The 25,777-nt window shown below is 45.9% G+C and overlaps 1 protein-coding gene across 1 annotated transcript in view; it reads left to right on the forward strand.

The window, feature by feature from the left end:
• The first annotated feature begins 4,031 nt into the window (after positions 1–4,031).
• The window catches only part of kif6 (kinesin family member 6), a 548,981-nt gene continuing 527,235 nt past the window's right edge, over positions 4,032–25,777 (forward strand). Inside the window, exons 1-3 of the mRNA XM_033020572.1 lie at positions 4,032–4,117; positions 8,926–9,032; positions 14,107–14,181. Of these exons, the coding sequence (XP_032876463.1) occupies positions 4,061–4,117; positions 8,926–9,032; positions 14,107–14,181 (239 nt within the window). The 5' untranslated portion in view covers positions 4,032–4,060. The remainder of the gene's footprint in view (positions 4,118–8,925; positions 9,033–14,106; positions 14,182–25,777) is intronic.

The following is a 25,777-nucleotide window of genomic DNA, read 5'->3' on the forward strand; positions in this document are numbered from 1 at the left end:
GAGTTGCTGCCTAACAGCACCAGACCTGGCTTTGATCCTCACCAAGTGTGCTGGCTGTGTGGAGGTTGCACGTCCTCCCTGTGACCGCGTGGATTTTCTCAGGGCGCCCCGGTTCCCTCCCACGTTCCAAAGAAGTGATGGTTTGTAGGTTAATTACCTTGTATAAATTGTCCCTGGCGTGGTGGATTCAACCAGTGCACAGGTGATCATGGTCGGTGTGGACTCAATGGGCCGAAGGGCTTGTTTCCATGCTGTATCTCTAAACTAAGGGGTTGAATTGTTTAAGAGGGGGTAGCACTGACTGGATTGTTTATGGACCTTCAAAGCTGCATGTAATGGTTTTGCACTGACTACATTATATCCTATTGTACTGAATTTATTGCATTTTGCAGTAGAAAAAGAATTATATCGATTCAATTTTCTGATGTTCAATCAATTTGATTGTTACACAAGATTGCACTGGGCGTCGACTATATTACTAAAAGTCTGATCTTGACCACTTCCTGTTGTGTCTGTATATTGATTTTAGAAAAAACGCTGCCTCTTACTGCTGTGACCTTTGGCCATCTTACTCAGAATCCCCCTCTGCTGTGCAGGACAAGATGATTTTTCCCATCGATGAAAAATAAAAGAGTTATTAGTGTTTAAAAAAGGTTGAGATTCTCTCTCTTGTAGGCCACGCCCCTTCCAGAGGGACTATAAAACCCGGAAGTGTTGAGTGCCTTAGTCAGTCTCCGCAAGATGGGGGAGCGGGAGGGTCACGTCTCTCAGTCTGAGCTGTGAATAACACTGAATACATGTCTACTAAACTGTGAATGTGGTTTTACTGACCTTGAGTGCCCTTAATGTGGTTTGAAAATGAAAATGTGGTTGGTTTGAAATAAAGCACAGCAAATGGTTGGTGGTGGTTGGTTTGAAATAAAGCACAGCATATGGTTGGTGGTGGTTGATTTGAAATAAAGCACAGCAAATGGTTGGTGGTGGTGTACATTGATTTTAGATAAAACGCTACCACTTACGGCGGATGTTGTCCGTCGTACCAGTCATCACTCCGCTCATCAGGTGCAGAAGATTCTTTCCATCAATTAAAAATAAAAGTGTTATTAGTGTTTTAAAAATGTTGAGAATCTCTCTCTGTCAATCACACCATGAAGCCAAGCCCATTCGGTAGGAGGGGTGATGAAATTATAAAACCCAGAATGTGTGTGTGGCTCAGTCTCTGCAAGGTGGGTATAGGGAGAGGGGAGAGGGAGAGGGAGAGTGATAGGAGAGGGAGAGGGAGAGGAGAGGAGGGGGAGAGGGATAGGGGAGAGGGGGAGGAGCGTGAGAGGGAGAGGGAGAGGGGAGGGAGAGGTCATGACTGTCTGAGCTGTGAATCAACTGAACACACTGAATATCTACTGAACTGTGAGTGTGGTGTTTTGTGTGGTTTTATGGTGGTCACCCTGCTTGAAATGGTATGAAACTGCATTTGAATGTGGTGGCCTTGCACCCTACATGAAATGGTATGAAACTGCATTTGAATTTGGTGGCCTTGCACCCTACATGAAATAGTATGAAAATGCACTTGAATTTGGTGGCCTTGCACCCTGCATAAAATGGTATGAAAATGCACTTGAATTTGGTGGCCTTGCACCCTGCTTGAAGTGGTATGAAACTGCACTTGAATTTGGTGGCCTTGCACCCTGTTTGAAGTGGTACGAAACTGCACTTGAATTTGGTGGCCATGCACCCTGCTTGAAGTGGTCGGAAACTGCACTTGAATTTGGTGGCCTTGCACCCTGCTTGATGTGGTTGGAAACTGCACTTGAATTTGGTGGCCTTGCACCCTGCTTGAAGTGGTATGAAACTGCACTTGAATTTGTTGGCTTTGGACCCTGCTTGAAATGGCATGAAACTGCACTTCGTTTGGTGGCCTTGCACCCTGCATGAAATGGCATGAAACTGCACTTGCCTTTGGTGGCCTTTCATCCTGCTTGAAGTGGTATGAAACTGCACTTGAAGTTGGTGGCCTTGCACCCTGCTTGGTGGCATGAAACTGCACTTGAATCTGATGGCCTTGCACCCTGCTTGAAGTGGCATGAAACTGCACTTGAGTTTGGTCACGCCCCTTCGGGTAGGAGGGGGGAGGAATTATAAAACAAAGAAGTGTGTGTGTGGCTCAGTCTCTGCAAGGTGGGGGAGGGAGAGGTCATGACTGTCTGAGCTGTGAATCAACTGAACACACTGAATATCTACTGAACTGTGAGTGTGGTGTTTTGTGTGGTTTTATGGTGGTCATCCTGCTTGAAATGGTATGAAACTGCATTTGAATGTGGTGGCCTTGCACCCTACATGAAATGGTATGAAACTGCATTTGAATTTGGTGGCCTTGCACCCTGCATGAAATGGTATGAAAATGCACTTGAATTTGGTGGCCTTGCACCCTGCTTGAAGTGGTAGGAAATGCACTTGAATTTGGTGGCATTGCATTCTGCTTGGTGGTATGAAACTGCACTTGAATTAGGTGGCCTTGCACCCTGCTTGAGTTTGTATGAAACTGCACTTGGTCGGTGGCCTTGCACCCTGCTTGAAGTGGTAGGAAACTACACTTGAATTTGGTGGCCTTGCACCCTGCTTGAAATGGTAGGAAACTGCATTTGAATTTGGTGGCCTTGCACCCTGCTTGAAATGGAATTTCAAGGAATAGCCGTGAGTCAACTGCCAGCCCACCAGCCGTCAGTGAGTTGCCAGCACATCAGGCTTGAGTGACTGAGGTGCCACCCCAAGAATCCATTTGGCACACAATGTCTATACTAGCCCTCAGGAAACCAATCCCTTCAGCCCATAACGCCCATACTATCGCTCCAGAAAGCCCCCCCCCCCACTGGCCACCAATATTGGAATTGTTTTACAGCCAAACATTAAGTGCACCATTTCACAGCCGTGCATCAACTGTAATGTTTCACGGCCATGCATTAACTATGACAGTTAACAGCCATGCATTAACTGCAGTTTTACAACCATGTATTAGTGGCACCATTTCACAGCCCATGCATTAACTGCACTGCTTTCGCAGGTGTTCATTAACTGTGGTGCTTTACATCCATGCATTAACTGCGCTGTTTCTTGGCCATGCATTAACTGCATTGTTTCACAGTCATGCATTAAGTTTCGTTTTACTGCCATGCATAGTGATGATTTGCTGCCATACATTACATTATTTTACATCCATGCTTTATTTGTGAGGTTGCACCGCATGCATTAACTATGATGTTTCGCAGCCATGCATTAAACACGTTGTTTTACACCCATGCCTTGACTTTGATTTCACAACCGTGCATTAACTGATGTTTCACCGTGCATTAACTGTGATATTTTATGGCCATGCATTAACTGTGATGTTTCACAGCCGTGCATTAACTGTGATGTTTTACACCCATGTATTAACTGTGATGTTTCACACAGCCATGCGTTAATCGTGATTTCACACATCATGCATTAACAGTGATGTTTTACAGCTGTGCATTAACTGTGGTGTTGCATGGCCGTGCTTTAACTGTGATGTTTTACAGCTGTGCATTAACTGTGGTGTTGCATGGCCGTGCATTAACTGTGATGTTTTACAGCCATGCATTAACTGTGGTGTTGCATGGCCGTGCATTAACTGTGGTGTTGCACACATCATGCATTAACAGTGATGTTTTACAGCCGTGCATTAACTTGGTGTTGCACAGCCGTGCATTAACTGATGTTGCATGGCCGTGCATTAACTGTGGTGTTGCACACATCATGCATTAACAGTGATGTTTTACAGCCGTGCATTAACTGTGATGTTGCATGGCCGTGCATTAACAGTGATGTTTTACAGCCGTGCATTAACTGTGATGTTGTATGGCCGTGCATTAACAGTGATGTTTTACTGTGGTGTTGCACAGCCGTGCATGAACTGCACCGGCAGCCAGTGAGCGGCTGGTCCGGTCCGGTCCGGGCGGGGGCGGGGCCGGGAGCTCCGGCCAATGGCGGCGCGGGAGGGGGCGGGGTGCGCGGGGTTTGGGCCGTTGCCGGGGTGACGGCGGCGATGGTGAAGCAAAGGATCCGCGTGTTCGGGCGGCTCCGGCCCTGTCGCAGGCCCACGGTGAGGGGGTGTAGAGTGGAGAGGGTACAGTGAGGGGGGTGGAGAGTGTAGAGGGTACAGTGAGGGGGGTGTAGAGTGTAGAGGGTACAGTGAGGGGGGTGTAGAGTGTAGAGTGGAGAGGGTACAGTGAGGGGGTGTAGAGTGGAGAGGGTACAGTGGAGAGGGTACAGTGAGGGGGGTGGAGAGTGGAGAGGGTACAGTGAGGGGGGTGTAGAGTGTACAGTGAGGGGGGTGTAGAGGGTACAGTGAGGGGGGTGTAGAGTGGAGAGGGTACAGTGAGGGGGGTGTAGAGTGTACAGTGAGGGGGGTGTAGAGGGTACAGTGAGGGGGGTGGAGAGTGGAGAGGGTACAGTGAGGGGGGTGTAGAGTGTACAGTGAGGGGGGTGTAGAGGGTACAGTGAGGGGGGTGTAGAGTGGAGAGGGGAGAGTGAGGGGAGGGCATGAGAATGAAGCAAGAAGAGTGGAAGAAGGAGGGGAAGAAGGACGGTGGGAGGGAGGGTGAAAGATGGAAGAGTGAGGGAGGGGGAGGGAATGTGAGTGAGTCAATGAGGGAGGGAAGGTGGGAGTGACAGAGGGAGGGTGGGAGGGGAGAGTGATGGGGAGGGAGGGTAGAGTGATGAGGAGGGAGGGGAGAGTGATGGGGAGGGAGGGGAGAGAGATGGGGAGGGAGGGGAGGGAGGGGAGAGAGATGGGGAGGGAGGGGAGAGTGATGGGAGGGAGGGGAGGAGTGTGCGATGGGGAGGGAGGGGAGTAGTAGGGAGGGAGTGTGAATGAGGGAGATTGAGAAAGATAGGGAGGGAGGGGAGAGAGAGAGAGGGTAGAGTGAGGGGAGGGGAGGCAAGGAGAGTGAGTGGCTGCGATATCCCCCCCTCCCCCCGTACATCTCACTGCCTCCCCTGTATCTACACTTCCCCGCCCCCCTGTATCTTGCCCTCCCTGTATCCTCCTCATTCCATATCCCCTTCGTCTCTGCCCCCCTCAACCCACGCTCCATCCTGTATTTCCCCCCCCCCTCATATCCCTGCTCCACCCCCATATCCTGCCCAGCCCACTCCCCTCCGCTCCCCCTCACCCTGTATCCCATCCGTTCCATCTCCTCTGCCGCCCGCTCCATCCTATGTCCCCCATCATAGCTCTGCTCCCTCCTTCTCGTATCTCAGCCATTCTGCTGCCTCCCTATTTTGCTGCCCCCAGATCCCATTCCACTCCCCCCCCAGTATCTTGCTCTCCCTGTATCCCACTTATTCCGTATTCCCTTCCCCTTGATCCCCTCTGCTCCTTCCATCTTTTCCTCCAGTCCCCCCTTCTACCTTCCCTTACCGCTCCGCCCCCCCACCCCTCCTTTCCTTCTGCCCTCACTTTCTTCCCTAAGATGGACATAATGCACTTTCTTCCCTCCGCCCCCTCCCCTTCCCTTCCGTGCTTCCCCTCCGCACCCCCCTCCATGGCCCCTCCTCTGGCCCCCCTCCGCTCCCCCTTCCCTTCTGCTCCCCCTTCGCCTCTGCCCCTCGCTCTCTCTCCCTCAGCCCCCATCTTCCTTTGCCCCCCGACTCTCCCATTCCCCTTCAACCCCCTCCTTCACCTCCACACCCTGCTTCCCAATTCTGCGATTACCGTCCCTGCACCTTGTAACACCCCCACACCCTGTAATCGACGCACACTCCAGCCCTGAACTCGCTGCAGTCAGGTCCAGTCATGTTCAGGCGAGTTTATTGTCATATGCACAAGCATGATGAGGTACAGGTGCGATGAAAATCTTGCTTGCAGCAGCAGCGTCACAGAAGAACCCCACGCGGTCTTCGGGAGAACCAATTAACCTCAAACCCGCACGTCTTTGGGGTGTGGGGAGGAAACCAGAGCACCCGGAGGAAACCCGCGAGGTCACAGGGAGAACGTGCTAACTCCGCACACAGGCAGCAGCCGAGGTCATGATCGAACCGGGGGTCTGGCACTGTGAGGCACCGGCTCTGCCAGATACGCCACTGTGCCAGGTTGTGTACACAGACTCAGACTCAGATAACACATGAAAACGTAAATTATGTATAAATTCTACATGACCGTGAAAAGAAAACGACGGCGAGAAAGAAAATTTGAGTAAGACACAATTGGAAAAGAAGATTGTGGTAGTGCAAGAGGTGGTCTATGGTGTTTTGTTGCTGAATTAAGATTAGGGCTGTGCGGGTCTGTTCAAGAACCAGATGGTTGTAGGAAAGTGAGTGTTCCTATACTGTTGGTATGGGACTTCAGGTTTCTGTACCTCCGGACGGACGTTAGCAGTGAGAAGAGGGCACAGCCCGGATGGTGGGCATTCTTGATGATAGATGCCGCCTTCTTGAGGCATCTACTGTACCTCATGTAAATGCTCTTGATGGTGGGGAGGGCTGTGCCTGTGATGGATCGGGCGGAGTCCACCAGGAGGATGGTGCTAGTGTACGGGATGATCGCTAGTCAGCATGGACGCGGTGGGCAGAAGGACCTGTTTCCACGCTGTATTTCTAAAGTCTAAAGTAAAGAGTTCTCTGTGTTCAAGCTGATATTCAATCAACACCAGTTACCTCATTGACGATTTTGGAACCTAGCTCAACCTGGCCCAGGAGGCCGCAGCAGCAGATGCCTCCCAGGATGCCACGGTGAAGTCCGGCAGCGAAGCCTGTTTTTGGTTGGTGGAGCCTCCCAGCGGCGATGCGCCCCGGCGGTGGTGAGCTTCGACGGAAGTAGAGCCTCAGCGGCGGCGGTGGGGCCGCAGTGGTGGTGGAGACTCATGGCAGTGTTGAGCCTTGGTGGTGGTTGAGGCTCACGGCGGCTGTTGAGCCTCGGTGGCGGTAGAGCCTCGCAGCGACGGTGAGCCTCGGCAACAGTGAAGCTTTGTGGCTGCGTTGGAGCCTTGGTGGCAGTGGTGGAACCTCACGTCGGCGGTGTACCCTCACGGATATGACGCAGGTGCCTCCCAGGAGGCCGCGGAGAAGCCAGTACCGGAAATTTGCGGGCTGGAGCCCGTGCCGGAGCCTCACTGACCGGAGCCTATGCCGCGAGGGTCAGTGGAGCCTCATGGGTCGGAGCCGGTGTCGATGAGTGCGCTGATGTAAATTGCTCGTTCTAAGCTTCCTCCCAGTTAGTTTCAGTAAAAACACTGAATCAAGCACTTGAACAACTAATCTTTATTTTAACAAAAGCGCAATTACAGTTCAACTACTGTACCTATCCCACCGTGGGTTCGATCCTCGTATCTGCCTGATCAAGCCCTCTAGGCCTCGCTCAGACAGAGACACTACAGAAGTTCACGCAGTCCCAAGCGCTCGCCCAGAAGATCAACGCTGGACCTCGTGATCGCGGACTTTTATAGGTCCCGGGATCTCGAGGGGCCTAACCACATGGGGGTGGTCTCTTAATAATCCAATTACAGATATCGATTAACCCCATACATAACAGACATTTCCCTAACCCAATAATACAGCGGCTCAATACATTGTATTCAAACCGGACTTCTCAAGGAAGCCAACTTAGAAATATTTACCCTGATCTGCAAGAATCCCAGACAAGGCTCAATACCTCATCCAATCAACACTCAGCAACTTAGAACTGCAACATTATTTACAAGGTGTATGTCTGGTTTGCAGCCATCCAATCCATTCTATGCATTTTGCACCTAATTGACAGGGTCTGCAGATGTTCTTATTCTTTTCTTGCAAAAAGTATCTAGGCTCTAGACACACTGGCACCACTCCGCAGCTTGCCCCATTCTTCAGAGAGCAATTCCAAATTGACTAAATCTCCCAGCAGCCCTGAAGCTTTTACCTCATTTAAAAGTCCCAGCCTCTCCAATTTGGCCAGGATTAACACTGACTGATGGACGATGACGGACCAAGGGACAATGATGCCATTGGGGGGGGGGGGGGGGGGAACAAAGGAGGACCTAGCGCGGGTATTTGTAACTTTGTCAGCGCCCTTTATGTGACGACTATTTCACTGTCAATAAAGCATTCATTCATTTATTCATTCATTCATTCATTCATTCATAAATTGTATCTGGACTGTCCAGGTAAGATAATCCAATGTAAAGTGAATTCCAGAAACTTTCAGAAAAACATAGCACAGAATGGGGTCATTCAGCCCACTCTGTTGATGCCAGCTTAAAATGTCAAAGTTCATAAACAGGAGGTATTTGAATCAGATTGGAGAAGGGTACTGACCTGAAACGTCATCTGTCCACGTTTCCTGGGGATGCTGCCCGACCCGCTGAGTTACTCCAGCCCATTGTGTCCTCCTTTGTAGTTGTATCCAGCTTCTGCAGTTTCGAGTTTTTACAAACTTAATTCATCGTCCTTAAAGCCTCACACTGGTGCATTATAAATATGGTCAGTGTTTCTGTTTCTTCATTCCAGCAGGAGGTGTTCCTGTTCCCCCAGTTGGAAGAGATAATTGAAATTAAAATTCCTTCCTTATTGGGACCTCATTGACACTTACCGACTAGTGAAAGGCCTGGATAGAGTGGATGTGAAGAGGATAATTCCACCAGTGGGAGAGCCTAAGACCATAGGGCACAGCCATAGAATAAAAGGACATACCTTTAGGAAGGAGATGAGGAGGAATTTCTTTAGTCAGAGGGTGGTGAATCTGTTGGAGGCCAAATGAATGGGTATTTTTAAAGCAGAGATTGATACATTGTTGATAAGAGGTAATGGGGAGAAGGCAGGAGAATCGGGTTGAGAGGGAAAGATCGATAATATGATTAGATGGTGGAGTAGACTTGATGGGCTAAATGGCCTAATTCTGCTGCTATGACTTATGAACACTCTTGTCCATTACAGGTTTACTCATTGGATGAAGACAATGGAAGCTCAGTGTTGGAGTTTGTGGTGCCACATGATGCAGCGGATGGATTTATAAATAACAAACGAGAAAGCTATAAATTTAAGTGAGTATCATGTCTTATTTATCTCTTCTGTATCAAACTGTTTCCTCCTAAGATAGACACAAAAAGCTGGAGTAACTCAGCCGGTCAGGCAGCATCTCTGGAGAGAACGAATAGGTTATGTTTCGGGTCGAGACCCTTATCAGACTGAGAGTCAGGGGAAAGGAAAACGAAAGATACTGAAAGTAAACATGCAGGTACAGCAGGCAGAGAAGAAAGCTAATGGCATGTTGGCCTTCATAACGAGAGGATTTAAGCATCGGAGTAAAGAGGTCCTTCTGCAGCTGTACAGGGCCCTGGTGAGACAACTGGAGTATTGTGTGCAGTTTTGATCTCCAAATTTGTGGAAGGACATCCTTGCTATTGAGGCTGTGCAGCGTAGGTTCACGAGGTTAATAACCGGGATGGCGGGACTGTCATATGAGGAAAGATTGGAAAGACTGGGCTTGTATTCACTGCAATTTTGAAGGATGAGAGGATATCTTATAGAAACAAATTAAATTATAAAAGGACTGGACAAGCTAGATGCAGGAAATATTTTACCAATGATGGGGGAGTCCAGAATCAGGGGACAGTCTAAGCATAAAGGGGAGACCATTTAAAACTGAAATTAGAAAAAACGTTATCACCCAGAGAGTTGGGAATTTGTGGAATTCTCTGCCACAGAAGGCAGTAGGCAGTAATTCACTGGATTAATTTAAAAGAGTTAGATACTCTAGGGGCTAGTGGAATCAAGGGATATGGGGAGAAGGCAGGCACGGCGTACTGATTGTGGATGATCGACCATGATCACAATGAATGGCGGTGCAGGCTCGAAGGGCCAAATGGCCTCCTCCTGCACCTATTTTCTATGATTCTATGTTTCTATATAGACGGTGATATAGAGAGATGTAGAACAAATGAATGAAAGATACACAAACAGTAACAATGATTAAGGAAAGGTGGAGCCCACAATGGTCCTTTGTTGGCTATAGGAAAGGTGTGAACAAGTTATACAGAGAGTGAAACTCAGCAGGACGACAGTGAAACTAGTACGACGACTGAGGTGGGGGAGGGATGGCGAGAGAGGGGATGCAAGGATTATTTGAAGTTAAGAAAAATCAATATTCATACCGCTGTGTTCCCCCTAATCTGGAAATCAAAGCATTTCCATTCCACTGGTTGAGATGACTAAAAAGCATCTGAGCTTTGTGTTTGAAGGAAGTGCAGAGACTGGTTTACACCAAAGATAGATAAAAATGCTGGAGCAGCTCAGCGGGACAGGCAGCATCTCTGGATAGAAAGGGTGACGTTCTGGGTCAAGACCCTTCTGAAGGATATGCAGATGCTGGAATCATGGCACAAATTGCTGAAGTTATTCAGCGGGTCGGTCAGCGTCTGTGGAGGGAATGGATAGGTGACGCTTCTGGTTGGGGCCCTTCTACAGGTTGACCAGAAAAAATTGACTGTCCATTCCCTTCACAGATGCTGCTTGACCCATCGGGTCACTCCATAGCTCTGTTTTGAACATTGGGAAGGTATTTTGCCATGATCATTGCCGCAGTAAATCTTTTGTTGGCGATGATGAGTGGTGCAAGATGGCAGAGTTGGCACCGGTTGTGTGACATCCATAAATTTACCATGAAGGCATGTTGCATTTTGATGGTACAGTCACGATATCGTTGTCAAGTTTTGGAAGCAACCAAGACTTGTCACCATAAATGTAGAGACAACTAAAAAAAAAATTTGAGTCGTACAATGTCAAAAGTGTTTTACTGTCATATGTCCCAAAACGGAGCAATGAAATTGTTACTTGCAGCAGCATCACAACAGGTTTGTAAACACAGCACTCAATAGATAACACAAACAAAACTAGTTCAATAAAATAAACTCAATACAGTGCAAAAATAAAAACAAAGCCCAAAGTAGGCGATACACGTTGGTCGGATTCTAGGAAACACTGAGGTGCAAAGGGACCTTGATGTGCAAAGCTAAGGATCCCTAAAGGCAACATCACTGTCTTCAATAAGATGGATAGAGCATATGGAGGTTAGGGTACAGCTTTATAAAGCAATAGGTTGTTGTCAGAGTACTATAGTTCTGATCGTCTCACTAGGAAGGATGTGACTGCACTCTTCGTAAGAAGGATGTGACTGCACTGGAGAGGGTGCAGAGGAGTTTCACCAGGATGTTGCCTGGGATGTAATGTCTCATCTATGAGGAGAGCCCAGGCTTCTTCTTTAGTTTTAGTTTAGTTTAGAGATACAGCGCGGAAACAGGCCCCTTCGCCCACCGAGTCTGCGCCGGCCTGCGATCCCCGCACATCAACACTATCTTACACACTAGGGACAATTTACACGTACACCAAGCCAAGAGCTTATCAAAACATGGTGGGGGCGGGGGACACAATATTTTGGCGGCCCCACGCGCATGCGCACACAGACACACACACGCGAGGCTTCGGAGGCTCAATCCAGCGCTAAAAACAGATTTTAAAATCGGGATCACAAAAACTTAGGGGGGGATGTCCTCCACTTCTCAAAACATGGGGGGGACGTGTCCCTTCTGGCTCCCCCCGGGTTTTCCGCCACTGCACCAAGCCAATTAACCTACAAACCTGTATGTCTTTGGAGTGTGGGAGGAAACCGCAGATCTCAGAGAAAACCCATGTGATCATGAGAACGTACAAACTCCGTACAGACAGCACCTGTAGTCGGGATTGAACCCGGTTCTCTGGCGCTGTAAGGCAGCAACTCTACCGCTGCGCCATCGTGCCACCCTTTTTCTTGGAGCAGAGGAGGCTGAGGGGCCAACTGATTAAGGTACATAAAGGTATACAGGATAGTGAAAAATATTTCCTTTTACCAGAGGGCATATATTTCTGTGATGTGAGATTCTTTGAAAATGTTGTTAGTTTTAGTTTAGTTCAAGTTGGAGCCCACCAAGTCCATGCCGACCAGCGATCACCCGTACACTAGTTTTATTAAACACACTAGGAATAAATTTTACAGAAGCAAATTAACCTACCACGTCTTTGGAATGAGGGAGGAAACCAGAGCACCCGGAGAAAACCCACACGGTCACAGGAAGAATGTGCAAACTCTGTAAAGACAGCATCGATAGTGAGGATCGAACCTGGATCTCTGGCGCTGTGAGGCAGCGACTCTACCTCTTTGCCACTGTGCCACCCATAATTATTGTGTTCATTATTATTACATTTGTTGTGTTGCTTGAGGACTAAGTAAGTTTTTAATGGTGTAGTAAGCCATAATTATTAGCAATCTATCTGCCCCAATTCTTGCATAATGTGTATAATGGATTTTAAATAAAAGGATGCAATATTTATTTAGAACGTTTTACATTCTACTTCAATCATGTGTTCTGTGTGTTCTGGTCTTTATTTAGCACTCTGTCAAATGTTAAAAAATGTAATTGAAAATTGTGCTTCATCCTTTTGGATTGCTGTCTGAGAAAAATAAATTATTTAATGATATACTGTCCAACCAGCCAGATGACACTAGACACTGGGGAAGTCTCGACTGACAGAAAACCTGTCTAAAAAGGGAAATAGACATTGCAGCGACTGTGATTGTTGCGGGCAGCCTTCATTTGAGGCCAGCAAAACGTGACACTGTTTTGTTGCTCATTGCAGAATCTGTGTTGGTTTTTCAGGAATTGCGTCCGTTCTCCACCCCCCCCTTCCCCTCCCCCCCCCCACCACCAGAATCATTGCACTCAGTCTTTCAAACAGATTTTGCACCATACAACCTGGGGGTATGAATATTGATTTCTCTAATTTCAAGTAACCCCTGCATTCTCTCATTTTCTCCCTCCCTCTCCCTCTCCCTCTCAGATTTTCGTTCTCACCTAGCTACAGCTAACCATGACCTATTTCCTTATTCATTGTTACTTTATTGCATATTTCTCATTCATTTGTTCTATATCTCTACATCACCTTCCATATCTCTCGTTTCCCTTTCCCGTTACTTTCAGTCTGAAGAAGGGTCTCGTCCCGAAACTTCACCCATTCATTCTCTCCAGTGATGTCCCGTTGAGTTACTCTAGCTTTTTGTATCTATCTTCAAGCAGATTGTTGCTTTCAGTTTCATTCAATATTGACATATGATGAGCATTTGACGGCACTGGGCCTGTACTCGCTGGAGTTTAGAAGAATGAGGGGGGGGGGGGGGGACCTCATTGAAACTTAACGAATAGTGAAAGGTTTGGATAGAGTGGATGTGGAGAGGATGCTTCCTCTAGTGGGAGAGTCTAGGACCAGAGGCCATTGCCTCAGAATTAAAGGACTTTCCCTTAGGAAGGTGATGGGGAGAAATATCTTTAGTCAGAGGCTGGTGAATCTGCAATTCTTTGCTGTGGAGGCCAAGTCAGTGGATATTTTTAAGGCAGAGACAGGTAGATTCTTGATCAGTACGGGGTGTCAGGGGTTATGGGGAGAAGGCAGGAGAATGGGGTTAGGAGGGAGAGATAGATCAGCCATGATTGAATGGCGGAGTAGATGGGCCGAATGGCCTAAATCTGCACCTATCATTTACGACCTTATGAATGACCAAAGCAGAGCATTGCAAGTATCTATGAGCATATTAGCCAACTGACCTGGCATCAGAAAATCGGAAAACAATCTAGATGAAGTTATATCTTCACACATATATACATGCACACTGCACAGGTTGCAGGCTCAACCCTTCTTCTGTTGAAGGCTCCTTTTCCAGGTTGTAATGCTGGATTTTGGAACTATAAATACATTTAGATTTTAGAGATACAGTGTGGAACCGGGCCCTTCAGCCCACTGAGCCCACTCTCACCAGCGATCACACCCCATACACCATCACTATCCTATACACGAGGGACAATTTATGACATGGATGCCAATTAATCTACAAACGCTCCAGATTCTTCCCACATCCCAAAGATTAGCAGGTTTGTAGGTTAATTGGCTTCTGTAAATTGTTCCTAGTGTACAATAGTGCTAGTGTACGGGATGATCATTGTCGGCGTGGACTCGGTCGAACGAAGGGTCTGTTTCCACGCTGCACCTTCAAACTAAAAATATACCTTTTCACAATTTCTTTTTTTGCAGATTCCAGCAAATCTTTGATCAAGGTGCAAAGCAAGAGGAAATTTTTGAAAATATTGCACAGCCCGTTGCTGAAAAGTGAGTTTTTTTCTGATTTAAGTTTCTGCAGGTGGGACTCTGAATTTGAATTCAGCTTGAAATCTGTCCCAAGTGTCAAGTATGAAATTGTCAAGTATGAAATTCTGGTTGATTTAAAAAAAAAAAATCACTTGTGGAATATGGCAGTCACTGGTAGTTATTTATTTATTTCTCAGCCGGAAAAACCCTTGACCCTGTGATTTTTGACAACGTGCTGGCCATGGAGTCATTGACTCATTGAGTCATTGGCCATGGAGTTATTGACTCATGCAGCACAGAGGCAGGCCCTTTGGCCCACCTTGTCCACCCACCAAGATGCCCCATTTGCCTGCATTTGGCCCATATCCCTCCAAACGTTTCCTATCCATGTACCTATCCAATTGTCTTATAAAAGTTGTTATAGTACCTGCCTCAACTACCACCTCTGGTAGCTTGTTCCATACACCCACCACCCTCTGTGAAAAAAGTTGCCTCTCAGGTTCCTTTTAAATCTTTCTCTTTGGGTAAAGGTGCATTCACCTTATCTATTCCAGTACACGATAGATGGTTACTATTATTGATGCCGAATCTATGCTTTAGATTATTTAATTAACTGAATGTAAGTTCACCATCCTCCAGTGGGAGTTAACCTTTCCAGATTATTAGTGTGGCTTCGGGATTTTGAGTCAAAATATTTAACCACCGTGCAACCATTCTGTAATGACAGACATTACATGCAAAACACATTGTGCCAAACCCATGATTGTAATGCAAAAGTCGTAGCTGATTATAACTTACTATGCCCTCAGTATTCTATAACCATAAGGAGGCCCACCTGAAAGACATTAATCATTGTGATGTTCGAGCAAAAAGTTTGTGAAATCGAGCCATTGATAAGCCTGCAGCTGAGCCACAGGCGTAGAACTAGTGTGTTTGCATAATATTCTGCAATTTTAGTTTAGTTTAGAGATACAGCGCGGAAACAGGCCCTTCGACCCGCCGGGTCCGCGTCGACCAGCGACCCCCGCACATTAAAACCATCCTACACCCACGAGGGACAATTTTTACATTTACCAAGCCAATTAAACTATAAACCTGTACGTCTTTGGAATGTGGGAGGAAACCAAAGATCTCGGACAAAACCCACCCAGGTCACGGGGAGGAAGTACAAACTCCTTACAGTCGGGATTGAACCCGGGTCTCTGACTCTGCATTTGCTGTAAGGCAGTAACTCTACCGCTGCGCCACCGTGACCACCTCATGTATCATTTTGAATGAGAAAGAGGTCTCGATTCAGATTTACACTGCACTTAAAGATCGACGGGTACAGGACAATATCTAAAACGTGATGACTCTTGTGTACTGACAGTGTGGTTTTGTATCTTGCGCACTTATACAATGATTGTGCCTAATATACAGTGGGATTGTCACTGAACTGTATGCAAAATAAAAATTTCACGATACATATCCCTTTATCCTGTAGCTCTAAACTGTGGACGGCTTGATTGTGATCATGTATAGTATAGTCTTTCCAATGACTGGATAACACGCAACACAAAAGCTTTTTGCTGTACCACACTACACGTGACAATAAACTAAACTATGTTAGGTACACATGACAGTAAAATACTATTGGACTATTGAAGATTGGTACAAATTAAATCTGTCGCCATTAGGCATTGTAATGTTTTATGCAACTTTTAGCTCATGCCTCCAAATCAAAGATTTGAAGATTTAACATTCATTCCAAAAAGTTAAGAGCAAAATCCTGCACTGACACAACTTTGTTAAAAGATCATTAACCAGACTAAGGCCTAAATCTCACTCCACGCCCAATGTGTAGGAAGGAACTGCAGATGGTGGTTGGAACTGCAGATGCTAGTTTCCACCGAAGATAGACACAAAATACTGGAGTTAAAGAAGGGTCTCTACCTGAAACATCACCCATTCCTTCTCTCCAGAGATGCTGCCTGTCCCACTGAGTTACTCCAGCATTTTGTATCTATCCACACCCAATAGTGTGGTTTATTCTAACAGTCCTCCAAAATAGCCTTCCTCTGCAGTTCTGGAGACAGTTGGGATGGATAATATATACTGACCTTGCCAGCAACGTCCACATCCTGTGTCTGAATGATTAAAAGCAGTTATGGGAGCTGCAGGTTTCACATGACTCATAAAAACAAAGCCTCTTCTGCCATCCTAGAAGGCGTGCCCTGGATTGCTTGGAATAGGATCAGGAGAAAGATGCCAGGGAATCAAACAATATACTGCAACTCAAAATGTTGGGGAAAAAGGAACTGCAGATGCTGGTTTACAAAAAAAAGGCACAAAGTGCTAGAGTAACTCTGGGTCAGGCAGCATCCCTGGAGAACATGGAACTGGTGACATTTCGGGTCAGGACCTTTCTTCAGACCCAGAGTCTGAAGCTGCTATACTGTAGCTGCTGGATATCTAAACGAAAACAGAAAAAGCTGGAAGATACACAGTAGTGTAGGCAGCACCTGTGGGGAGAGAAGCAGAGTTAATGTTTCTGGTTCAATTATCGTTTAACAAAGCTGGGAAACTGAGACAAAGAAGTTCAAGTTCAAGTGAGTTTATTGTCATGTGTCCCTGTATAGGACAATGAAATTCTTGTTTTGCTTCAGCACACAGAACATAGTAGGCATTTACTACAAAACAGATCAGTGTGTCCATATACCATAATATAAATATATACACACAAGCATGTTGCAGACAAGGGGGGAGAAGGTGAGAAGAATGAGGGAATGCCTATAATAGGTCAGGACCAAGATAATCTAGTTGAATGGGTATTATTTGTGCACTTGAGGGGAGGAAGATGAAGGGGTGTTAATGAGACTGATCGTGCCTGGATTAGATTTAAACAGCGGAAGTAAATAAGGACAGCGAAGAGCGGACAAAAAAAATCACAAATCTACAGAGGTGCTGTAGTGAAAAACAATGCTGTGGATACTGAAGAGTGAAGTCCAGGGTGTTTAATTGTCATATGTACTGACAACGGAACAATAATTCTTACATGCAACAGCATAACAGACTTGCAAACATAATATACATAGATAATTTATATTAAACAAAAATTCAATAAATCGATAATTATAATACTCGGGCAAAGAAAACCCACAACGTTCTTGATACAACCAAATACAGTCTACAGAAGTACATAGTTGATATTAGCATTGATTAGTATTGTGTAGAGCATGATGTTTGTTGGGAAGAAGCGTTCTTGAACATGGAGGCCCCGATTTTCAGACTCCTGTACCTTCTTCCTGGTGGTAGGTGTGAAATAAGAGCGTGGCCAGGTTGATGTGGGTCTTTGATGATATTGATCAAAACATATGTATAGATCCCTTGGATGTTGAGGAGGTCAGTACCTGTGTAGGAAATGTCTTCCTAAAAAAATGTTCTTTCATTCTGAGGCTATGACCTCTAGTCCTGGATGCTGGTTTAAATCAAAGATAGACACAAAATGCTGGAGTAACTCAACGGGACAGGCAGTATCTCTGGAGAGAAGGAATGGGTGACATTTTGGGTCGAGACCCTTCTTCAGACTTCAGATTTCGTCAGGTCAGTACCTGTGATGGACTGTGGTGTGATATAACAGGTCAGGTACCAACCGTGGAAAGAGCGTTACTTAATTTGTGTTACATATTGATGACCTTGCATCACAAACTGGAAAAGCTTATTATCTGGAAAAGTTGAGACTAGCATTGAGTACTAAGGGCTGGCAAGACAGAGATAAGGTGCTATTCCTCAAGCTGATGCTGGGGTTTGATTCATTGTAGGAATTCAAAGATAGGTCAGAAGTGGATTAAATGGGGAATTAAAATGGAGGGTTGCTTTTTCAGACTGGAGGCCTCTGACTATTGGTGTGCCACAGCGATCGCCTGTTTTATATATATAATCTGGGAAAGACTGTAGGTGGCATATTTGTTAATTAGAGGAACAGACCCTTTGGGCCCCGATCTCTGTGCAGACCATGATGCCAATTGCTTGATTAGCAAGTTTGCAGATGACACCAAAATTGGTATTTGAGTGGACGGTGAAAGAGGTTTTCTAAGGTTATGACAGGGCTATTGATCAACTGGAAAAGGTATACTGTATAACTTATAACGGAGTTATACAGTATTGGAATACTGCATACTTTACTCCAGTCTGGAGATTGGCAAACAGAGATGAACTCTCTCAAGGGTGAAGTAATACATTTGGGAAGTTAAACCAGGGTAGGGCAAGCACATTGAAAGGTAGGGCCATGGAAGTGCTGTTGAAAGGAGAAACTGAAGAGTTCAAGTACAAAGTTCCTCGTAAGTGGTGACATGGTCAACGCTAACTTCCATTGCCCGCCTCTGGAGTCCAGTCACCAAACCATAACTTGACCCGGAGTCTGAAGAAGGGTCTCGACCCGAATCATCCCCCATTCCATCTGAACCTTCTGAATTTTGTAGCTGGCAGGGCAGTACTCTGCATATCGCCAACTTGGACAATTTTACATTTTTATCAAGCCAATTAAACAAGCCAATTAACCTACAAACCTGTACGTCTTTGGAGTGTGGGAGGAAACCCACGCAGGTCACGGGGAGAACATACAAACTCCGTAGAGACAGCACCACGTAGTCGGGATCGAACCCGGGTCTCTGGCGCTGGATTTTGCTGTAAGGCAGCAACTCTACCGCTGTGTCACCGTGACTGATGAGTTCAAGTACAAAGTTCCCCGAAAGTGGTGACATGGGAGAACATCTTCTATCCAGAGATGCTGCTCGCTGAGTTACTGCAGCGTTTTGTGACTATCTTCAGTGTATACCAGCATCTGCAGTTACATCCTGCACATATGCTATGCTTACTGCCGTCATTGAGTACAAGAGTTGGGAATTCAAGTTATACAGTTGTACAAAAGGTTTTGATCTGGGTCTGGAACACTGGGAGTATTGTATGCAGTTCGGGTCACACTGTCGGAAGGATGTGATTAAGCTAGTGAGGCTGCAGAAAAGATTCACCAGGATAATGTCTCGACCGGAGGGCTTGAGGTCTAAGGAGAGACTGCATAGGCTGGGACTTCTTTTCCCTGGATCAAAGAGGGTCAAGGAGTGACCATTAGAGCTTTCCAAAATCACGAGGGGCAGAGATAGGGAGATGGTCAGTCTTTTTCCCAGGATGGGCGGGTCTAAAATTAGAGGGCATAGGTTTAAGGTGAGAGGGGCAGGTTATTGAGACAGAGAGTGGCGGGTATAAGGAACGAGCTACCAGAGGAAGTGGTAGGGGTTACTGTGTTCAGAAGACATTTGGGCAGGCACATGGATAGGAATGGATAGGACTAACGTAGATGGGCAAACTGGTTGGCATGGGAGAATGATGCCAAAGGGGTTGTTTCCATGCTGTATGACTATGAGCACCTGGAAGCTCATGATCACTCTTACAGATTGAATGGAGTTGATGTGCAAAGCAAGCTGTGAACCTTTAACAAAAATGATATGTTTTTTTGCTTTCTGCACGTGATACCTAATCTGCTGTTTATTCACAGCATTCTCTTTATTTTCAATTTTTAGCTAATCCTGTGTGCTGCATGTTACATTTCTAGCCTCTTCCTTCCCTCTCTTCGCTATTTGCAGTTCATCTGGAGATCCAAGGCTTCACAACTCTTTCTAACAGCAATCTCCCCCTCAGTCTGGAGCGAAAGATCATCTGTCCATTTTCCTCCACAGGTATTGCCTGACCTGCTGAGTTCTTCCAGTAGTTTGTTTTTTTTACTCAAGATTACAGCATCTGCTGTCACTTCTCTCCTGATGGTATTAATATGATTACCAAGCCTTCTCCGTGTTCCTTCGGATGGTACCAAGAATCTGTGGTACAATGATTCTCATGGTTCTTTCTTATCACTGAAATTCACTTTATTTTCTTTGCACCTTTTCTTTGTTTTCTTATTTTTCCGGTTCTGTTGAAACATTCACTTTGTTTTCCTCCTCCACTGATGCTGCCTGACCTGCTGTATATAGTCAGACATCATAGAAACAGGCCTTTTGGTCCAACTCGTCAATGCGACACAATGCTCCATCTACATTAGTCCCATTTACCTGCGTATCCCTGTAAACCTTTCCTATCCATAAACCTGTCCAAGTGTTTTTTAAATACTGTTATAGTACCTACCCCAATGACCTTCTTTGGCAGTACATTCCATATATCCTTCACCCTCTGAGTGAGAAATTGCCCCCCCCCGGTTCTTATTAAATCTTTCCCCTCTCACTTAAAATCATGTCCCCTGTTTTTTGATTCACCTGCCTTGTGTAAAAGACTGCATTTGTCTTATCAATTCCCCTCATGATCTTAGCCCCCTACACTCAAAAGAATAAGTCCTAACGCCTAATCTCTTCCTGTAGCTCAGGACCTTGAGTACTGGCAACATCCTTGTAAATCTTCTCTGCTCTTTCCAGCTTAATGACTTATTTCCTATTGTAGGGAGACCAACACGGAACACATTACTGCAAATGCGACCTTGCCAATGTCTCGTACAACTGTAACATAACCTCCAATCTTCTGTACTCAATAACCTAACTCGGGGGTTCCCAACCTTTGTTGTCCCGTTTACCCCTGGCAACTTTAATAGCACATAACAATGTTGTTTCACTTATTTATGAACAGCTAATGATGAACAGATACCGGTATACCAGAACCAAACACAGTCAGTCAATGAGAAATAATATGTACAAATCCAGAATCAACAAATTTACCCCCTGGGTAGGTAATATTTACCCCCTGGGTAGGTAATATTTACCCTCAGGGGTAAACTTACCCCAGGTTGGGAACCCTTGCCCTAACTGATGAAGGGCAATGTACCAAAAGCCTTCTTTACCACCCCATTACTACCCATGATGGCACTTTCAGGATCTCCATGGATCTTTCATGGTTTTATTTTGTTTTCCTTTGCATCCTGAGCGAATATTTATTTCTCTACAAAACACAACTAAACTGTACTATTTATTCATTGTATTCATCATATTAGGGTTTGAGGGAGCTTGTTATGCACAAATTGTCTGCTACCTGCTCATTATATTAGTGACTCTTATAAGTACAAGATACCATGAACATATAACATTTGAAATAAAAGTACAAATTTCTGGAAATATTCAGCAGATTAGGACATTTAGGACTGAGATGGGGAAAAATCTTTTCACCCAGAGAGTTGTGAATCTGTGGAATTCTCTGCCACTGAAGGCAGTGGAGGCCAATTCACTGAATGTTTTCAAGAGAGAGTTAGGCATAGCTCTTAGGGCTAAAGGAATCAAGGGATATGGGGGAAAAGCAGGAACGGGGTACTGATTTAAGTTGATCAGCCATGATCATATTGAATGGCTCGAAGGGACGAATGGCCTACTCCTCCACCTATTTTCTATGTTTCTATTAGGCAGAATTTGTAGAAGGTGAGAGTTGATGTATCAGGTCTCTGTCCTAATCTTTCTCATGAATAGGTGCTTGACGGTCGGTATGGGTGTGTTGGGCCAAAGGTCCAGTTCTGTGATGTTTAACACTTTGACAATGAAAGATCATTGATCTGAATCTTCAATACCGTTTCTCTCTTCATAGACGCTCCATAGCCAGTTGAGTATTTCCATTATTATTCATGTTTTGTATTTGGAAAGGATGTCACAAGTTGTTATGCCATTATGGGTGACCAATGATGACGAAAGGCACAGTATGGATGTAGATCGCTTTCATCTTCACTCCAGAGGGTCAAATCCTGACCAGATTCACATTGAAGACAGACACAAAATGCTGGAGTAACTCAGCGGGTCAGGCGGCATCTCTGGAGGAAAGGAATAAGGGACGCTTCGGGGCGACACCCTTCTTCAGACTGATTCACTTGGCAGCTCTATTATGCAAAGCAAATTACAATCCAGCACAATTGGCAGCAACTCCCTGGATTCCAGTATTCCCTCAGGAGCAAAAATCCCAGTGGATCTGTGCTGATGCCAGTAAAACCAAGGGCTTAAAATAGTCCAAGACTCATGCTGGCAAGGTCGCACAAACTGACACCTTGTATTCTCATCCACTATGCACCCCAAAGGACTCTTAAAATTGACCTCTGCAAAATCTTTTGGAGAAGTATGCACTTAAGGTTCCATAAGATCATAACGTCATAAGGGATAGGAGTTGAATTAGGCCATTTGGCCCATCAAGTCTACTCCGGCATTCAATCATGGCTGATTTATCTCTCCCTCCTAACCCCATTCTCCTGCCTTCTCCCCATAACTTCTGACACCCGTACTAATCAAGAATCTATGTATCTCTGTCTTAAAAATATCCAACGACGGCCTCCACAGCCTTCTGTGGCAACAAATTCCATTCACCACCCTCTGTCTAAATACATTTCTCCTTATCTCCTTTCTAAAAGAACATCCTTTAATTCTGAATTTAGTTCCCATGAGATGCTTGATTTTGTGACTTTATTTTCTGCCTGTGGTCAAGGCTTATTGCTGGTTGGAAAATGACCCATTGTGTAGTGCCAGCAATTGTGGAGTATGGGGAAATGGATCATGAATGGTGAATAATATCACTGCAGCAGATGGTAACAATCAACAGTGGAAGTGCAACTTAGTCCTTTGAGCAACCTTTTTCCAATTGTAGGTTTCTCAATCTTTGTCTGTGCAAAAATATTTGTGTATCTTCAATTTGTTACCCTTTTGACTTTGAATGTGACACTATCCCGACAAAGAATATTTTTGAAGGATATTCAACTTCAAGCTTAAGTAGTACATTTCTGAGATTGTTGGATGTCCTTCGTGTGAGTAACTGGAAGACTTTTTTTTAAATCAGGAAACCTCCACTTTCCTATCCTGAGAGTGTCCAACTAAATCTCTACACAGAAGATTGGAAAATATAAGTCTGTGTTTCACATGTACTTGCTGTGTTCTTTCCAATTACTTAATACTTTTTTCAATTTTAAAACTTGAGCGAAGGAAATAGACAACGTTTCGGGCCGAAACCCTTCCTCCATCAGTCTGAAGAAGGGTTTCGTCCCCAAACATTGCCTATTTCCTTCGCTCCATAGATGCTGCACCCGCTGAGTTTCTCCAGCACTTGTGACTACCTTCGATTTTCCAGCATCTGCAGTTTCTTCTTAAACATCTCAGAAGTACAGATGACCGTCAATATAGCCAGCTTTACAGGTTAAAAGTAATTGTATAAAACATCTCAATTTTGAGCATCGTTTGAAGATTAAATGTTGTCTGCACAAATTTCATGATTGAGCTCTTAGACAACATCGCCGTCCTCGACAGCTTCTGCTACCTCAAGAGCAAGAGGAAAAAGTCATGGGAGCACTCTTCTTTGAATTGTTTCCCTCCAGATTTCTCACTGCGGGTCCACCACCAATTTTCCGTCGCCCCACGTTCCAGAACCATACTGGATAATCCGTTTTGCCGGAGCAACAGAGGTCATGGCCTCCGAGCGGAGTTGAATGGTACTGGAACGGTGCGCTTAGGCAGCCAAGGAGCCAAGGTACCAGCCCGCAAAGTCAGCCTCGGAAGTCGGCTATGGGAACGGATCTGCCGACTCCGGCCACTCTATCAATTCTGTTAGGATTAAAGGACCCGTATTTATATAACTTTTCCCCCATTAATGCTTGATCAATATAATACAATTTTCTACCTCGCACAGTGTTAAGGGTTATCTGTCATGACAGCAATTTGAAGGCATAGTTCTGCATAAGGTTTGAATTAAGAGAAGGAACTGTCTGGAATCTCGAGTAAAACACTGATGGAGTAACTCAGTGGGTCAGGCAGCATCTCTGGAGGACATTATAGGTCGGTGACATTTTGAGCTGGAACCCTTCAGACTTTGAATCTTAAGGTTGGAATTAAAATCCAACACAACCTTATCATTGACAATCCAAAGCCAACCCGAGCCAAATTAGTTTTCTCACACCTGACGTTGAGATGTTTGTGGCAAAAATGCCTGTAGTTTATTCCACCTGAGGCATGTCAGAAAACTGAATTGTTCAAGGATGCCAATATTTACAACTCTATCTCAGTATTTGAGGTTGAAATCAATAGATTTTTTGGGGAGATAAGAATGTGGTGATGAGTTAAGGGCCTGTCCCACTTTCACAACCTAATTCACGACCTCTTTAACTCGTGGACATTATTCATTATGCTAGAAAAAACACCCCGACCTACTTGATTGCATGAGTACCTACGACTAGCATACAATACAATACAATACAATTCAATTTATTGTCATTTGGGCCCCTTGAGGCCCAAACGAAATGTCATTTCTGCAGCCATACATTACAAACAAATAGACCCAAGACACAACATAATTTACATAAACATCCATCACATTGCTGTGATGGAAGGCCAAAAAAACTTATCTCTCCACTGCACTCTCCCCCCCGATGTCAGAGTCAAAGTCAAAGCCCCCGGCGGGCGATGGCGAATTGTCCCGCGGCCATTAAAGCCACGCCGGGTGATGCAAGGTCGTACACCAGGTTCTTGATGTTGGAGCCCCGGCGTGCGCTCGCAGAGTCCCGCAGCCATTCCAAGCTGCGCGGGGCGATGGTGTAAGGCCCCGCTCCAGGAGCTCTTCAACCCCGCAACTCGGGCGGGAGAAGTCGCCGTTGCGGGAGCCCCGAAAAGCGGTCTCCCTCCAGGGACCCGCGGGCTCCCGGTGCCGCCGTCCGCCAAACCCGCAGTTGCAGCCACCGAATCTCCGGAGGTCGGGCCGTAGCAGCGTCCACCACAGCTCCACCCGCTCTGGACTCGGCCAGCTCCGTGACGGTGAGGTGAGTAGTCGGCACCACAGCCCCCGGTCTTCCTGTTGGAGGCCGCTCCTCGTTGCAGCCCCAACGACAACAGAGACCCGACAAAGAAAAGGTTGGGTCTCCCGTGCAGGGAGAGATTTAAAAGTTACCCCCACCCCCCCCACCCCCCCACACACATACCCCAACAAAAAAATAACAAAAACTACATAAAAACATAGACATAAAATAATAAAAACACAGACGGACTGCAGAGGCCGCTGCTGACGAGAGTCGCGCCGCCCACCGAAAACATGGACTGCGACCTGCCTACGACCTGGTGACAACCATGCTGCGAGTTTGAGTCAAGGGCAAACTCGGCAGAGGTCGTTAATTAGGTCGTGAAAGTGGGACAGGCCCTTTAGAAGTTTAGGTTAAGGAACAGCTTTGATTTTTTTTTCTATTGAAGGGCAGATCAAACCTGAAGTTTGCAAAACCACTGCCTTTCCTATTATCTGTTCCTCACCCTTTTTTGATACCGCTGGGCTATTCCGATTACTTTTTGGACTGAGAACCATACTTCATTGTTGTGGTAACCTGAGGAAACAGAGTTGCCGAAGATAGACACGAAGTGCTGGAGTAACGCAGCGGGTCAGGCAGCATCGCTGGAGTAAAAGGATGGGTGACATTTCGGGTTGGGACCCGTCTTCAGACTGAAAGTAGAGGGGAGGGTTACAGGTGGGTGGGAGAAATCTTCCAGTGACCTATACCCATAAACCACTTAAACTATGTCCAAGACACCTCATACGCTCTTTGTCTCTTCAATGACTACCGTTTTCCAGGCCCCCACTCACTCATCTTTACTTTGATGCTCAG

The sequence above is a fragment of the Amblyraja radiata genome, chromosome 5 (genome assembly GCF_010909765.2).
Source record: "Amblyraja radiata isolate CabotCenter1 chromosome 5, sAmbRad1.1.pri, whole genome shotgun sequence".
In the NCBI taxonomy this organism is placed as follows: Eukaryota; Metazoa; Chordata; class Chondrichthyes; order Rajiformes; family Rajidae; genus Amblyraja; species Amblyraja radiata.